General features: G+C 34.3%; 2 protein-coding genes across 2 annotated transcripts in view; both read left to right on the top strand.

Moving 5' to 3' along the window:
• LOC122526859 (GTP-binding protein RAD) overlaps positions 1 to 4,077 on the top strand; it is a 36,055-nt gene extending 31,978 nt beyond the window's left edge. Inside the window, exon 5 of the mRNA XM_043650456.1 lies at positions 1,116 to 4,077. Within this exon, the coding sequence (XP_043506391.1) occupies positions 1,116 to 1,402 (287 nt within the window). The 3' untranslated portion in view covers positions 1,403 to 4,077. The remainder of the gene's footprint in view (positions 1 to 1,115) is intronic.
• Positions 4,078 to 10,354: 6,277 nt separating this feature from the next.
• LOC122526858 (dynein axonemal light chain 1) lies at positions 10,355 to 16,072 on the top strand. Its single transcript, XM_043650455.1, has 4 exons — positions 10,355 to 10,879; positions 12,810 to 13,095; positions 14,920 to 15,197; positions 15,782 to 16,072. The coding sequence occupies exons 2-4, from the start codon at positions 12,897 to 12,899 to the stop codon at positions 15,923 to 15,925; spliced, it is 621 nt and encodes a 206-aa protein (XP_043506390.1). The 5' UTR covers positions 10,355 to 10,879; positions 12,810 to 12,896; the 3' UTR covers positions 15,926 to 16,072.
• The last annotated feature ends 2,489 nt before the right edge of the window (positions 16,073 to 18,561 follow it).

The following is an 18,561-nucleotide window of genomic DNA, read 5'->3' as shown; positions in this document are numbered from 1 at the left end:
TTGTTTGTTTGTTAATTATTGGTTGTTAATTCCGATGTTTTTGAACGAATGATACACGTATTAATATACTTTACTGTTTACTCAGAGTCAATCGAAAACAAATTACAACGCTTGAAAAGCTTTCATAAAAATTCCCATCGAACATCTCGCTCGACGCCAATACAAATTAATACTGTTTGTCCTTGCTTTTCTACTGCGTTTGTGCGCAATTACTGATGTAATCCTCATATCCAATATTCCAAAAACCCGTTCAGAGAGAGAGATAAAGTTTATCCTCAGTTTTATATAAACATTTCCATATTCACCATGTTGAACAAAATAGAACATCTAAAAATATTCGTATCATTGATGACATATTCCTCATGACGAAGTAGAATAAATAATATAATAAAATAATTTTACAATTACTGCCAACAATTTTTTCCCTCGCCAAAGGACACGTTTACAATTCCAAAAATTTATTCCGACAGAAGAAATGTATATCTCAAGCTTTTCTCATCACACATCTCGAACAAATCAAGCAAAAGATACTCTGCTCCTGATGAGCAAAAGGAAGAATTGCTGTATTTCTCTCTCTGCATTTCCAAATCCGTCAATATCAAATTATATATCAGCTTCGTTATGATAAATTTCTAAAATCCAAAAATCTAGAAACAACAAGAAACTATTTTGCTCTTGACGATCAAAAAAAAAAAAAAAAAGCTCCATCAACAAAAGCTACACTTCCCCCTCGCATGCTCGCATATTCGAGAATTCTGTGCATCCTTGTACTTTCAAATCCGCCACTAAAATTATACATCGACTTCGTTATGATGAATGCCTAGTCGAGAAATTAAAAAAAAAAAAAAAAAAAAAAAGGAGCGAAACCAATCCAAACACGAGCGCGCTGCGTCGCAACCTTTCCTCGCCGCGCGTCCCGAGCAACTCAACCGGAAGACACTCCGCTCCTGACAAACAAAAGGAAAGTTCCTCGGATCCCCCTTTTCTCCCTATTCTTACCCAGGATAAAAAATCTCGCGCCGGCTATTTTCCACCATCCTACACGCGTCCTTGGCTGGGTTTTAAATATAATAATGCCTTCCCTTTTTCTCTAATCCGGCGCGTGCTGCCCGCAGATGGCAAGTGCATGGCGTGCACCTATCGGGTGAAGTTCATCGAGGTCTCGGTCGGGATCAACCACAACGTGGATCACTTGCTGGTCGGCATTCTCAATCAGATTCGGCTGAAGAAGGCGGGCAACACGGAGAATCGAACTGGGAACGGTGCTAGCGAGGGCAGCGGCCACTGGTACAAGTCGAGGGGCGTGGTACGCGCCAGCATGAAGGCCAGACAGATGTTGACCTGGCTGTTCGGCAAAGAGGACAGCAAGTTTAAGAACTGCGAGAACCTCCACGTGTTGTAAATTAGGCGAGCGGGTGGACTTTCTACTCCCCCCCGCGGCCGTACCTGACGGTAGATTGTAAGGGCGGTGTTGTTCGGCGCGACCTCGTCCAACCCCTCGCGTGACATGATCGCTTGGCGTGACACGAACATGACTTGCTACTCGATCGAGCAACCGTGAGCTCACTGGCCAGAGGTGAAAATTTTGAAGACGCGGAGGTATGCCTGTCAATTCAAATGACTGTCTTTTTTGTGACGAAAGGAGTAACGAAACTATATTTGAAATTTTTTTTTGCAACAAGATACAGAGTATTATGATTTGTGGTATACATCTTTTGGTGATGTACATCTTGACGCAGAATAATCATTAAATGAATAATTTGTTTTAAAATTCGTGAAACTAATTTATTCGTGAATTTAGCGACTTGAAGCCCCTTGCGCTGGCAACTGGTTGCCACCGCGGACCATAACGAGTGACCGAACCGTGTACAACAGTTCGTCGATATGATGTCGTACAGACACAGATAGAAATTATTAAGAAGTAATAAATTTATCATTTGAGTTACGTTTAAATATACTTAAAACGGAGAAAATGTTGCAACTTGAGAGAAAAAGTTCGTTTCAACGCAAGAGGTTAATAAGATGGTATAAAATGCTAGAGTATCTGAATCTTTTGGTAGTGTTCAATTTGATAAATTATTAAACGAAGAGTAATGTCTCTGAGTGGTTTGTTTTATTCAATGATTCATGAAAATACTCGTTTTATATTTGAAATTGGCAACTTTGATAGAATAATATAATGTGTCAGAGTTTCTGAATGGTTTGATAGTATTCAATTTGATACGAAATAATCATTAAACGAAGAGTAAGTGATTTACTTTTAAATTCACGAAATTATTTCACTTTTTTATTTGAAGTTGGCAACTCTGATCGAACGATTTAAAACGCCATAACTTGTGTATTTCTTTTTGTAGTATTCAGTTTGGTACGAAAGAATTGTTAAATAAAAAGCAGTGTCTATAATTATATCTGTTTATTTTACAAATATATACGATGATACAAGTAAATTATTACAATCTGTGAACTTTTCTTTACAGCAATCTGGCCACATATCTTAATTAATTTATATGAAATAACATCTTGGATGAGCACTTTCTCATTGCCAATCCTTAGCCATGTTTTCTCTATAAAATAAAATTGTCTTTGCAACTTCTCTTTGTAATTGGCCATTATCCCCACAAGTTTGAAGATTCTATGTGAGAATCTATAGAATATCGAACGTCTACTGTTTATTTGCTTGCTCGTGCACGTCAGAGATTTCACTCTTGCTCGGTTAAGCAGTGGATGATGCTAGAAACCACAGAATCTCAAGTGCAACTGGAATTTCGAGTAAGATTGTATTTCATTCGGTGTTGATTTCGCTTGGGATGGCCAATTGGGTGTCACAGCACTTGAAGCGATTTCGTTTCTCTCGCTTCTGATTTTGGAAATTCATTTAGGAGTCTCTTCTTCCCTTTGAAATTCACTTACATATCTGCCTTTCTTACATTTTTTTTTCAATCTCTTTTCTCAAGGGGAAACAGTCGAATGAAATTGAATTATATTTCACATAATTCGACGAATCTTTAATTCAATATTTCAGTTCTTGTACGCAGACGAGATTCTGGGAAAATTGGGGGGGCGTGGAGGGGCTGGCGAACAAAGTGCCAATTAATTAAAACGAACGCGACCACTGTTTCTTTTTTTTTTTTTTCAACTGTTACTTTTTAATTAATGTTAGCTCTTAAGAACTTCCATCGAGGATCCGCTCGATACCTACCGATATTAATCATAATGCCGATAATCATAAGTTCGTTAAGTCGCTATTATCGTCTATGTTGGTTGGTTGGCGTGCGCATGGAAAATAAATCGTGGTGGTGGTACCGAAGTGAAAATCTACTGCACACGCGCGGTTTGATTGTTCAGTTGCTTCCGGTCTTTCTACGAAAACACACGTTCGAATTTTTCAATTTAAAGACGTTTGAATTACCGAAGAAGAGTCGGAGAATGATTCGATCGTAATTTCTCGCGATGTTTCGGACGGGTTTTGTAATTTATTGACAACAAGTTTCGTGCAATTTTAACGATTTTTCGATCGCTTGGATCGTTTACGCATTTGTGGGAAACTTAAAACTATAAAAAAAAAAAAAAACGTATAGAATATTTCAGAATATTAAGCTGAAATGTTCAGTTTTAAGTTCTGCTTCTTCAGTTGCATTTGCAACAGTAAGAAATTGCATAGATATTCGCGGTCTGTCGATAAAATTCGATCTCGATACGATACAAAATACAAAACATTTGGAATTTCGAATGAACAGTATGAGTGAACTTCCATTTCTCATTTCACTTTCAAGCTTCCGACATGAAAATCTATACGTCGCGAAAATTTATTGCCACCGACGATTTAAGTTATTGAAACGACTATTGGCAGTGATCAGACTGCCAAAGATCGAAGCGAGCAAAGAACAAAAGAAAAAAGAAAAAAAAAAAAAAGAAAAAGCAGAAACTCGAACATCTTCGGAGATTTAGTCGAAAGGACGAACGTTCGTGAAGCTCGAGGATCGCTCGAGGTAAGAGCAAAGACAAAGAAGGGAGCTACAGAGCAAAGAGACAAAGCAGTTTAAATCGATTCTAGAACGGGTACGAAGGAATTTCGAAGAAAAGAAAAAGAAAAAAAAAAATCGGACCATGGCATGAAATTAGCAGCCAATAATGTTACGTCGTTGACTGTACAATAAGACCAATTTAATCTTTTTAATCCGAGCTGTACATACGATAAGTTTAATCATAAACAGATTAGTGTGTCTACCTGAGAGAGAGAAAGAGAGAGAGAGAGAGAGAATGAGGGAACAAAATGAAGGAACAAACGTGGAAGAATATATTGAAGAACGACGAAGAGCAGCGAGATTACTATGAACGTATTACTATGAATATACATACATACCTACATGCATATATATATATATATATATATGTGTGTGTGTGTATATGCATATATATATATATATTCTTAATGTACGATAAGGATAAGTCTACGTTAGTTTACATTGTAGATGATTATTACATTAAATGATTGACGTGTTGCTGTATTGCGTGTTTTCCCTCAAAGAATGAGTACTATGAAGAATATTCCCTTTTCGGGTAGGGGGTGGGCAGAGGGAGGCATTTTCAGAGCAAATACGAAAAGATGAAGAGAAACATTTGTACACGTATACATACACACACTAACATACATGCGCACACATACGTACACTATTGTCCATCTATTTTCTGCGATCTCTATGCCTATGTATATCCGAATTATGTATAAATATATATATATATGTATAAATATATATATATGTATAAATATATATATATATATATGTATAAATATATATATAAACTCCTATATACACGTTGTTGGAGCAAGATGGTTTGTGGATGTTCAGTTGATTATATAATTAGTTTTATAGAATCACAGAATAAGGAATTGTTACCTCTTTTTGATAATATAATATCACTTTCGTTTAAGTTTGATTAAATATTCGAGTAATTAGATGATTTTACTGAGTTACTCGATTAATCAGATGATTTCTCTGAGTTACAGTAAGAAGTTACTGTTTCGTTTTCAATAATACACGTTGCTTTTGCGATCTTTCATTTCATGTATGTTGTTACTTTTATAAAATGTTAATGTAATAAACTGATCGAATGTTTTTGCACAGCTCTCTACGATTTTTCATTATTTTATCCTCCGTTGCGACTTTTCTCCAAGATTGAAAGAAAAGAATGTTAATTCGATGATTTTCTTAATTTTTATTAGCGAATCATCTTCGGCTCCATAGAACGTTTCCGTAGAGAGAGAGAGAGAGAAAGTTATAAATCTTGAACCATCTTACTCAAAACATCGTATACATGAAACGAAGCAGTGTTGTAACAAGTATAGTTCGAGCGGTATATCCGTCTCAGGGGCCAAGCAACAGGGCTGTAGAATAAAGAAAAAAAAAAAAAAAAAAAAAAACAGAAGAACCACTATAATTAATACGTTAGCTAAATGAAATGCCGAGTGAGAACTTGAAAAAGAAAACAATATACAGAAGGATATATAAAATTGAAGAAAGATGCATAAAAAAAACAAAAACAAAAAAGAAACAAAAAAAAGCAAATAATTCACTGAAGTGTTAAATCAGTATTATGTTTCCCAAAGTAACTGTAAATTAGTGTTTGCAAAATGGGATGTCGAATGGAAAAATAATTTCACTGCTAATGTATATATTGCTATCAATATGTATATTGAGATTCTGTCAGAAAGATTGGGATTTCGATGATAAAATTTCGGCTTTGACAATGTAGAAGTTTTTCACCAAGTCGATGGAAATTCTGACGTTTCGGCAAAAATCTTAGAAATTACAATGAGTGTAAAAAAAGTATTCGTGCATTCGATGAAAAATCGATAAAATCTAAATACTTTGAATTCTCGTAACTTTGTGAGAGAAAGAAAGAAAAATCGTAGAACAGTTTCTTCAGGGTTCATTTTGAAGTGTGAATCCTCTGCTCCCCCAACACTGATTTTTTTCTTTTAAAGATAAAGATATTTTTACACTGTTTTGAAAAGGAATGAGTAAAGATAGCTGTTTACTCGAAAATTTTGCAAATTCCAAACGTCTCTGTGGACATCGAAAAAATTTCTTCCGCAATATAGTTAAAGATCGAAGTCTTCCATTTAAAATTCGTTGTACGATGTTTTTCTTTTTTTTACAAAGTTTAAAACATTTTTCATCGAACGTACGAGTTACCATCTCTGCATCTGGCGTGAATATAAAACGCGTGAACAAATTTTTATTTCAATACGAAAAATTCAAGAATTTCTTTTTGCAAGTTCGAACGAATTCAATTTAAACGAATTGCTGAATGCAACATCGTTCTGACCAATTTGGAGCAGTTCGAAAGCGTCCGTGTAACCGGGAAGAAATTATTTTGTTAGCTCGAACTACCGAATCGAAGACAATACTAAATCGTGAACGCTATCGAATCGTAAAACAGTGTAGATAGCGATAGAAACTCTTGCGGCTCGCAAAATCCAATGATCAAAATAAGTGAAATCAAAATGTTAAGCACCACCACGAGTTGAACGAGTTGTTGGAAAAAGAAAGACAATACAATAATCACGATAAAACGTGCGTTAAAGATTGAACTATAATTCCTCGTTAAAAACAGAAGACGATCTCGTAACGACGCGATTCTTGACTCACAGATCGCGAGACTATCTTCTTACAGCACTGTTCATGATCGAGCAAAAAGCGACGATGAATAACAGAGAAAGAAATTACAAGAAACCGCGAAGTTTAGAAAGAAACGAACATCTGTAAGCGAGAATTGTTTCCTTAGTCGTACGATATGAATTATGTTTCGGCGAAACGAAAATAGCGAATTAACGACGCGTTGTCATCGACTATTCGATTCGTTCTATAGCTCGATTTTACCAATCTACGAAAACGAGTTAATAAGTTATATACATACATTTATATAAATATATAAATATATATTTATCCGTTTGCCATCGTTTTGCGTCGTCGTTGCTGATGTTGTTAAATACAATCAAAAAAGAGAGAGAGAAAAAAAAGGAAAAGATCGAAAGAATGGAAAATGGTGGAGTTCAGTGGAGAATTTCCTGTGAATTTCCTCCGCGAAACGAAAGAGGGAGAGATTTAAAAAAAAGAGGGGGGGGGATTCTTATCAAGTGCCTTTGTGTATTTTTGTAATTTAAGCTAAACTCGATGTAAGTCTTAATCCAACAAAATACAACTGTGTAACCATGAAATGTATATCGATGCTGCAAACGCATGCTCTTCTTGGTTTTCGATGATGTCGATAATTAACCGACGTTTTTTCTTTTATCTATTCCTCCGTCTTCTTTTTCTTTAACGTTCCTTTCAGAGATTAACGTTCAATTCTCGTCTGACGTTTCCTCTCGACGCCAGACGCCTCTTCCGAGACGCTTCGAATCGCTTCAAAATTGTGCACTGTGTGTATTTAACGACCAATTCGAATCATGCACCGAGCATGACTCGACGTCGTTCGAAACTCTCGAAAGTCTTGGAAAAATCTTGACTATTGAAAGTAACCACGGGCAGGATTAGGTTGACGCAAAATTGTAAAGATGTAAGTATTTAAACAACAATCCAGAAGATTCAAGTTATCGATCATTCGTCGCTAGATTGAGAATTTCGGGAACAAAAATTACACGCTCCGTAAATGTAGAAATATATCAAGTATCGTGCTTCTTGTAACATTTAACTCAGATCAAATAAAACAATTTCTACTTAATCTTCAGTATTCTAAACCCTGTCTTCGTAGAAACATGAAATTGCACAAACATTCGCAGTCTGTTATCGAATCACTGTGGCACAAATTCTTAAGACTTCGAAAATATCCAAGACCACGATTTTCGTGAATTGTGTACGAATGTATTTTTTTCAAGAATCGCAGTTCGAAGTAATACGAATTGATCGCTGTACGAATTCGACGCGAGTCTCAAATCCTGTCGTTCATTTATTCCTGTGAATCTGGCGACAACATCTCAGATATTCACGATCGAGCACGATAACCGAAAGTAATAAATCGAACAACAATCGTACAAGAGGAGGAAGCGAAACAAGACCGAAGGAAGATCGAATTTTCTTGGTCGACGGGGATGAGGTTTCGAATCTGGAGGTACGTACGAATCGTTCCGATGACATCCACTTCCGGTTTTCGTCGATGCGACACGCCCGCTCGATGTCTATCGATTAACTTGCGTTGCGTCGTCAAGGTGAACTTATCGATGTTACTTAAAGTAAGTGAAAAGGAAAAGGAACAGGAAAGATAAATAAATAAATAAAAAAATAAAAAAAAAGAAATCATCGTTGTTTGTTCGTTGTGTGAGTGGTGCGTGACGTGACAATACTGCCATCTATTCGGCTGATAGAGACACGATTATGGCAACGGAGATGAGAAGCCCATGCAAATTCTTGGACTTCGTCCACACGTCGTTTCCTGTGGTATATTTTAATCTAAGATTATCTGTCATCCAGAGGGAAACGAATGGCTCTGATAATCCGCGGGATTATTGTACTTTGATGATAATAAAGAAGCGACAGTTCAAATCCTCCACGTGCCTATTCGACTCTTTTATATTTCGATTGTACCTTCTTAATGGATTGTCGATTTAGTTGTACATATTGGCGTTGTACTGAGGAAATTAATGTCCTTCTTCGTGTGATGAAGTGTTTTGATGAATTTTTGTGTCATTCTATCATATCGATTTAGGCAGGTTCTGTATCGCAGCTATTACCAAATTTTAACTAATTATTTTATAACAACTGACTTGGGCAATGTGTTTAAAACAAATGACAAGTGAATTATCGAATGAAACAATTAATTTAGTCGTTTGATCGTAAATAAGAAGAAGGTTGTGAAAATTATATTAAATAATGTTTAGGAATGTTATAGAAATAAAATGATTCAATTGTTTTAAGTGAATTATTCAAATTATAAAACAATGCATTTCTACGATATTCTATGATATTTTTATATATTAGTTGATAATTTTAACTATTCATTTGTTGATTATAATTTTGTTCCAGGAGCATGATAAATTATCAAGTATATGGAAAAATTCGTTATTAAATAATTTCCAAGTAATTTCCTACAAAGTCAATGACTGCAATATCTACGAACCTAATATTTCATGAATACGTATGTTAAAAAAGAAAGAGAAACGACTGAGACGAGCTCGAGGTAATAATTTCTTCAAGTCAAGACAGGATAATGTCGCGACTGCCGGAAACCACCGCAACATCTCACTCTTCTCCAAATCCTCTTAATCCCTACTTCGACAAAGTAAGCACTACTCTTAACACTTATTATAAAAGTGGTGAAAACGGCAAATTTGTAATTTTTGTTAGATATTTTATAGACGCGAGTCAGCGTATTTTTCGAAATTTAAATAATTTCTCGTAAATTGTTCAAATGAAATCTCCTCTACTCCATCATCGCGTTATAAAGTTTTTCTACTCTTCTTACTCGAATGTCTCTGATGGAAATTTTACGCTTTAATCGTCGTCTTCTCAGTTCTACTGTTGAATATGGAGAGAGAGAGAAAAAAAAAAAAGGAATCAAATCGCACACAGTTTTCAACGTTTTCAGTTCACAACTCTGTTAATTTGTAAGTTCTTGAATGAACTACAAACTTCGATGAAAGGTACCTTTGGGAATTCCCAGCACTAGAACTTCCGATGACTGATAGCATAAAATTCCCATCAGAGACATTTAAAAAGTGAAAAAGTAGAACGATAACATGCACAAACATTTATTTATACATTTCACAAAAAATGTATCATATTTATTTATATATTTTACAAAAAAATTACTTGAATCTCTGAAAATGCATTGTTTCGTTTTGCAAAATTTCTAACAAAATTATAAATTATAAATTGATAGTTTTTATCATTTTATCTCGACCGTTTCTCGTTCGTCACCTCGACGAAACACGAATTGGGCCGGATTTGGGAATCCAGGCGACATTTGACAAAAAGATCAAACTCCACATTTTGATATTTTCTTAACATATATTAATTCCCGAATGTTCTCGAGAATGAAAAGATTAATAAAAAAACAATAATTTTAGTTGAAACAGACACACGAAGTTATTACACATTTTAAAAATCTCGATCCTCGTCAAATAATTTAGTTCTTCTCCTTTGAAATGTCCCGAAAATCGTGTCTAATTTTTTTTATCCTGAATTTTTTTCTACGATACAACACATTTCTCGTTGCAAATTATAGTGCATGATATATTTTCAAAAAATACCGACATTACATTTTTTATCCTTGACAAGTGATATCTTTCAAGGATCCCACAATTTAGACAGCAAGAATCTTTTCAGTGAATCTTTTTCTGTATCGACACGAATCCCAGACGAAGACCTGCGCCTTCTTTTCAATGTTAATATCGTCGTAAATCTCATCGCGGGACGCTCAGTTGATAAATAACGTGAACCAAACGCATGCGCCCGTGAGCATCGATTATTTTGATTGGTGCCAGATATTGCCAGGCTCCAGCCGTGGCAGTTTGCCACGAGCCAAAACGAATGTCGAATTCTTGTAACCTCGAACGCCCGGATAAACGATAACAAACGATATTCTGTCGAACATGCGAGAGAAATATGTTTTGCACGTCCGTGGGAAACCGAAATCGAATCGTCCGCGAAACGTAATCGAACGATAGCGAGCACGAGGGAAAATTTGAAACCCCGTGGACGAATTGGTGGAAAATTTTTCATATTTCTCGTCGAGTTTGACATGCGTGAAACGACGCGGAGATATTTCAAAATTTTCGTTCGTTCGGGAATCTTCAGGATTGAATAGAGAATAGGCAGAGAGTATTCCAGTGAACGATTTGGAATTCAATGGAATTATCGAGTGTTTGTGTTCTAAGGTAGGTTCGAATTTTATGGATACGCGAGGTTGAAAGGAGAGGGAGCTTACTTTTTTAACGTGACTTCGAAGCTGTTTGTTAAAATTTTCTCAAACAGCTGCGAGGAATAATATTGTGGTATTTTTCTTTTATTATTTATATCATCCATTTGTTTCAGCGTCGATTATTATAGTGATATTTTTTTCGTACACTTTTAGCATTTATCGAAATTATTTTGTAAAATTGAAGTTGACTTTTACGTAATTCAAAAATGGAAACAGTCGATGATTACGAAAACGTAAGAACTACAAAGATGAAAGCACTAAATACGTGAATGATTAAATATAAAGGAAAATATATATAATATATATATAAATTCAATATTTTTCGACAGTCACTGATCACTGAAAATTACATGACGTTACAGTAAAAGTCATGCATATCATTACAATGGGATTGTTTTGGTTTATGAAAATTTTCAAGCAAATAACTTCGTTTACTGTTAAACTTTTACGATGAACTTTCTTTTTGGCAATCACTAACCGCTGAAAGTCACTTGACTCTACGATAGTCATCGATTGATATTGTTTAATAGTTGCTCTTGAGAAAATTTCTTTTCATTTTTCTCTAAATATCAGAATATATAAAACTGAAGTATATCAAATATATCAAAACTCAGAAGTATATCAAACCTTGTTATTTATTTGATTATTTTCATTTAATTATATTTTTATTTCATCGGTTATAATTTTATTACTATTGTAATTATTGTTTTTTGTTGTTGTTTATTTGATTATTTATATTTTTATTTAATTATATTTTCATTTTATTGGTTACAATTTTATTACTATTCTAATTATTGGTTATTTTGTTGTTCATTTGATTACTCATGTCTTTATTTAATCGTATTTTTATTTTATCGATTATAATTTTATTACTTTTATTGTAATTATCGTTTTCTTTGTTGTTTATTTGATTATTCATGTTCTTATTTAATTATATTATTATTTTATTGGATATAATTTTATGACTATTTCGCTACTGTACGGTCAAACTGATAAATTTCTTGAGGCATCTTAAATTTTTAAACGGGAGTTCCGAGAAGATGTTTCTGGGATTATTAAATGTAAATACTTTCTTAAATACGCGTCAATTAGAGAAGAAGATATAAGAAGAGATGCTAATAGCAGGTCGTAAAGCTCGAGCAGTAGCGCTACTTGAATTTTCATTGAAAAAAGTGAAGGAAGCAGTTTATGAAACGGTTATCATCCCTCGGTGAAAGGGGAATCTTAAATGCAGAACTCGAGCACGCGACTTGGAGAAAAAATTTCCTACCAGAATACATACTTTCTCGGAGAGAATAATTTTGAAACGTTTATCTTTGTCAAAATAGACAGGCTTGTTTTTCTTAATAATAACTAGAGATCCCTAATAACTCAGAATATTGATAACAACAATAACGTTGAGATAAAAAATATCGAAGAATATTTCATCAAACGATTATGAACCCATTAAAAAGTAAATACTACGCTCTTAATCTGCCAATTAAAAAAATATAACACCACGCTCTTAACTTTTAACTCGATGGCACTGCGTTGTTCATTAAATTTAATCAAACATTTTTAAATATCGTTGCTTTATTACATTACTAAATTTGCCATTAAAGTACAGTAATTAATAAAAGGCAAGCCTGTGGAATATTACAGTGCTGCGTGTCGTTAATATTTCAGCAGAATAAATAGTCGAAATTAATTAAAGATAAAACAGAATCAAAGGACGAATCAAATATGTTTGCCCTTTTTCTCTTTATCTTTTTAGTTAAACCAAAAAAACGTTGTTGCACTCGGCGCGGGCCGTCACGATTGTTTTGTGCTTGTCTTTTTTTATTTACTCGCGTTGTGTTTGCTGAAATAGGTCTCTGTTTTGATTCGTGCTCGTTTATTTTCGACAGAGTTTCCTTCGAAACACAAAGTATCGGGTTTTTTTTTTTTTTTAACTAAAAAAATTTGTCAAACTCGGTGGCGAGCGACGACAAGCAATGACCACCACGAAACCGACCACCTGCAAAGAAGCGATTCGATTATGGGAAGAGGCGAGCGGACAGGAGGCTTCCACCGCGAAAGAGGCAATCCTAAGTTTTCAATGGCCCCCAATAGAGAAGATGGACAACGCTCTGTCGGTTTTGGTCAACTGCGAGAAGCTCTCGTTGTCGACGAACATGATTGAAAAGATCGCAGGTAGATATATAATTGTCAATAATTATCCTTTTGTTCTCTACTGTCGGGCAATTGTTAATTATTTCTGTTATTTCCTGTTACCAATTTCATTACTAATTGTTATTTATATTTAGGTTCAATTATAATATTCTTGGATTGATTTACTTGTAATGAACATTCTTTTTATAGTATCATTTTCAAAATTGAGGAACGTGATTAAAGAATTTTACTAAATATGTATATGTATTTTATATCAATTACGTCAGTTATCGAGTATTTTTATTTTTTTTATTATCATCATTATCCTTTAATCATGTATTTACTTAAAACAAACTCTTCTTTCTCACAATTTTACTTTTTGAATTAGGAAACGTCATCGAAGAATCGCATTTTATATTAAGTACGTTAATCACTGACTATTTATTATTCTTTATTTAATATAATTATTTGTATTTCTTTGTATTATTTATTATTATGTTTATTATTGTTTATTATTATATTTATTATTATTATAATTATTTACATAATTTCTCATTCCTCATAATAGACATCCTTTCTTTTCAAGGTTAAGAGACGTAATTAAAAAACATCTCGCCGAAAGTTGTAACATCGTATTTTATACTACTCGTTGAAGCTTTGAAAATTGGACACTTTATTACCTTTTATATTTGGGATACTTTCCAGTAGAAAATTTATTCCCTTTAATGTTTTTTAATCGTGCATCGATCGTTCCAACGATTAGAAAATATATATAAAGTAATAAAACACGATTATTTCAAAGTGAAATGATAAATATTCTTCTTTTATCAAGTCACGATACGTCGCTGAAAATGACTTGACGCGTCAGAGATATCGGTATCGGCGGTTCAAAACAATTTAAAATCCGCAGGTTCGCGCGGATCTCTCGTCACGATGGACGCGCAAGAATAATGAACGAAATCGCTCGACTGGGCAGATAATTTCGCTTAAATGGAATTACGTCACGGGTCAAGAGAAATGGATCGTAGCTGCTGCTCGATCTCTCCTTAATTGACGTTTAATTGCATCACGTTTAATACGATACGATCTGACTCGATTACAACCGGATCCTCCTAGATAACATCTAATACCCTGCAAAGTATCCTCTTGTCGGTATATCGTCCTCTTAGTGTCTTCCTGTCTTTCTTTTTTAATCAATATTTCACATCAAGTCATATTTTTTCACGGATATTTTTCATCCTTGTAATTTTGCGAGGTATCTTCTACTTTAATATAAAAGTCATTTTGCACAATTTTGTATTTGCGTATATTATTATTTTACTGATGGAATATTAAAAAAATAGAATGTAGAAGAAGGACGCAAGGATATTAAAACCTTTGTTTACTAGTTGATATTTTATTGAATCACTAGAAGATTGATTATTAGAAAAATTATTGTGCGAGATTTTGTTGTTTGATAAAAATAATTTTGTACAATTTTGTATTGAGGAGACTATATAAGAATAAGAACGTCTATCTATTAATTAATTTTACTAATTATTAGAAGATTCATTACTAGAAAAATATCTGCGCTTATACACACTAATTGATTATTTTAGTTGCCAGGGGAATATTTATGCTTGTTTGCTGAATATTTCACAACAGTGAAAACATTATTAAAACCTTCTTCCATTTTTTCTCAAAATAAGAATGTCACCGTTTAATTTCTCAACTAATACTCTATAAAATAAACATAGTGAATTGTGCATGGTTGAATTAAATATTAACAAGTGTTTCTTAGTTACTTAATTTCCGAAGGAAACAAAACTTCATAGATCGTAAGTGGAATTAAAGAAATAACGCGAGCGTTTCACTGAATGGTCATAGGAGTTGGAGCCTTGAAGAATCTGAAGATCCTTTCGTTAGGACGCAACCTGATCAAAGGATTCGCCGGCTTAGAGGCGTTAGGCGACACGCTGGAGGAACTTTGGATTTCGTATAACCTGATCGAGAAAATGAAGGGAATCAACGCGATGAGGAATCTCCGTGTCCTGTACATGTCGAACAATTTGGTCAGGGAGTGGTCTGAATTTAACAAGCTTCAGGAACTCGGCAATCTTCAGGATCTGCTCTTCGTTGGAAATCCGTTGCACGAGAGCTTGGAGGTGGGTCCATTTGTCCCGCTCTCTGAAGAATTTGTTTCTGAAAAGTTGGATTCTCCGCAATTCTTTTCACGAATTCTTTTACTGAATTACTAAAAGGATTTAAAATTTTATATATTCATGGTTACTATATGGTTTTTAAATTTTGACGACGAGTGTTACCAAGTTGTAAATAGATCGTGGACTAATTTCTTTACAGAAATCACTAGGAATTTGTAAAATTTTCCTCTTTTGTTGGCGAAAGAGAAATTGATGTCAAGAGTAACTTGCGACGTATGAAATTTCAGTGCAAGAGGATCCGGATAATTATTTAAACTGTGATTCCCCAGACGTGTGCCACGTCCATTTGCACGCACGACATATTCCGACATTTCGTACTAGTGCGTCATTTAAATTTTAACGAAGCTGCGGCTACGACACGACTATTGATAAATGTAAAATATCTCTCGTGCTTCTACGCCTCGAAATGTCGTTCAAAAATTTACCAATTGCAAAATGATTTTAATTTTGTATTTACGGAAAGAATAAGATAATTTAAGTGAAAAGCCGTGTGGCGATGATAATATTTAACGCTGCAAACTTTTTAGGTGGAAAACTGGAGAGTGGAAGTCGCCAGGCGTTTGCCAACTTTGGAGAAATTAGACGGCGAGCCGATCATACGAACGGAAGAATGCGTGAACGTGTCGCAGAAACTCGACAGTCCTGTGCAAGCACAGAAATCTGTGGAGTAATTTAACAATCACGTTTTAACAATTTAACAATCACGTCTTTTTTTCACGATCTTTTTCCAATTGTACGTACTTTTAATTTTATAGATTGTCGTTGGTAATTTGCTCAAGTGCTTTATTCGTATATATAATTTTCAAAAAAACAAACTTTCATAGACATTTTACATACATACGTGCATACGTGATTTTTGTAGGGAAAGGAAATTTTGTAGAATTTTTACACGTTTACAAGCAAATATTATGTATATCATTTTTTAATAAACAAAATATATAAAATATATAAAATATAAAAATAAATAAAATAAATAAATATATAAAATATATAAAATAAATATATAAAATGTATAAAAAAGGCTGTAAATTGTAGAAAATTAAAATAAAAAGATATTATGTGCACACGAGAAAGCAGAAATGAAAATTTCTGATATTTTGATATTTGTTAAATTAAATCAAGTATCGTGAAGGGCGTAGACAACACACGCACATTTTCGTACATTTATATTAATTTATTCGTCTTACGATACAAGACAAAACGTACATACGTTTCTGGTGATTGTAAAAGGTTGAAAAAGCAAATAGAGTTCGATTGGATTCGATGCACGAGATTATACCGAGGATCGGACAGACGACACGTTCTTTTTTTTTTTTTTTCGAGAGAGATCATCTCTTTCTCTTCTCTTTCTTCTCTTCTCTTCGTAATATATTTCTTTCTTCCGTTTTATTTTCCTTGAAATAATTCCCCCCGAAGGGTTCGTGTCTTTCGCGCATATCGTTTCCTGCAACTTTTGTTTTCTCGAAGGCGTGCTGTGTGAGACGCGACAAAGGTCTCACGCGTTGTCGATCTTCTCCTCCAGTTTTTTTTTCTCACTTTTTTTCAGTTTTTTTTTCTTGGACATCTTTTTTTCTTGTTTCCTTTAATTTTCACTTTTTTTTTTTTTAGTTTAGTTTTTATTATTCTCGCGTGTGTACGTGTGTTATGTAGACGCAAACGAGACGCGCGTGAATAAATCGTGCAATAGAAAAATTGACGAGTGTGCGTTATTATTATTATTATTATTATTATTATTTTATTTTATTTTATTTTACTTTATTTTAGTTTATTTTATTTTATTTTACTTTTTGTCGTTCGTATTTCCCCTCCGAAAGTTCTCTACTCCGATTGTGTTTCTATCTACTGTTATTATTTTGGTCGCCGATTTCGATCAATTGCCCATTCAATTTTCCCCTATAATTTCCCCCACCGTATGTCGATCGCTTCCTCACCGACAATTCTACTATCATTTCCAAAAACCACGCCGACCGCGATCGCTCGACTGCTGGCTACCACGCCTTATTACACGTTCGTCTGTTACTCGTCCAATTTCGTCGGATCGATCGATTCGATTTAGAGACACGACACGCATCGTCGTGTCGAGGAGATCGGAAAAAAGAGCTGTATAGAAAGATTTCAGATTGTACGAGCAAAATCAAACACTGATGCCCCGTGTGCGGGAACACAGATGCGCAAAGGGGTTAAACACTTTCGCTTTCTTAATTACTCGAGTAAATGCGTGTAACGTGTGTATGTGTGTGCGCGTGTGTGTGTGTGTGTGTATGTGCGCGCACGAGTTATAGCGTGTTCATCTCTGTGTGTGCGTGTATGTTCTTTTTTTTTTTCAGTTTTGTTCCGCGTACATCTTTACGTACACATGCAACACTGGCGCAAGATCATCAAGTTCGTCTACAAATTTTCGTTTTGCTTTCTCTTTTTTCTTCTTCACTTTTTCTTTTTTTCTTTTTTTTTACGTTTTTTCTTCTTCGTAAATTTCACTCGCAATCCCTTTCATTTTCTCTTGGTTTCTTCGTTCTTCTTTTCTGTTTTTTTTCTTTTTCTTTTTTTTTTTTTTTTTTTTTTTTTCTTTTTTTNTTTTTTTTTTTTTTTTTTTTGGTATTGTATTTCGTTATTATATCTGCGTTCGACTTCGCGTTTCGCGAAACGTCTCGATCGAAATTCGTCGCGCGAGATGGGAAGAAGAATACCGCTGGAAATGTCATGTGGATCGAGAAGTGAGAAACGACGGCGGTGGAAAGATAGAAAGAGACACGTTAGCCAATGATGAGTAAGAAAAATATCGTATATCGACTCTCTGTGGGATTGATTCTGTAATCGTCGAAGCAATGCGAATCGGCGATGAACGTTCTCGTTATCTTTATATCTTTATATCTTTAATGTATACATACGTGTATATATATATATATATATTTATTTATTTATGTATTTTATTATTTCGTTCTTTCTCCGTTTCATTGTCGATATATTATTTATATACTTAAGGGAAAAAGGACTTCACTTTCTTTCAATTACGATCGATGGACGTATCGAGATTTCCAAATAAATTCTCGTTCTTCTTGTGTTTTCATTTTTTCTCTCTGTGCTTCTCTCTCTCTCTCTCTCTCTTTCTCTATTTCGTTTTATTTATTTCGAAAAGACGAGCACTGAACGTTTTTTAAACGTTGCACGGCCGTTTAGCATTGCTTCGAGTTTCGACGGTCTCGACGATAGCATTTTGTTTCTTTTTTTTTCTTTTTTTTCCTGTTTTTTTTCTTTAAACATTTATCTTTAGATACATCACGCTGACAGATTTAAACGATAATTTTTT

This window comes from Frieseomelitta varia, unplaced genomic scaffold (assembly GCF_011392965.1).
Source record: "Frieseomelitta varia isolate USP_RPSP 00005682 unplaced genomic scaffold, Fvar_1.2 scaffold_2, whole genome shotgun sequence".
NCBI lineage: Eukaryota > Metazoa > Arthropoda > Insecta > Hymenoptera > Apidae > Frieseomelitta > Frieseomelitta varia.
The sequence above is the reverse complement of the archived record's forward strand: the minus strand, read 5'-3'. Positions and strand labels throughout refer to the sequence as shown.

What these genes read in the sequence shown, in the direction of transcription:
- LOC122526858 (XM_043650455.1), top strand. Translation starts at nt 12,897, where the DNA reads ATGACCACCACGAAACCGACCACCTGCAAAGAAGCGATTCGATTATGG. An exon ending in CATGATTGAAAAGATCGCAG is followed by an intron (nt 13,096 to 14,919) that starts GTAGATATATAA and finishes GAATGGTCATAG; the next exon opens with GAGTTGGAGCCTTGAAGAAT. An exon ending in CGTTGCACGAGAGCTTGGAG is followed by an intron (nt 15,198 to 15,781) that starts GTGGGTCCATTT and finishes CAAACTTTTTAG; the next exon opens with GTGGAAAACTGGAGAGTGGA.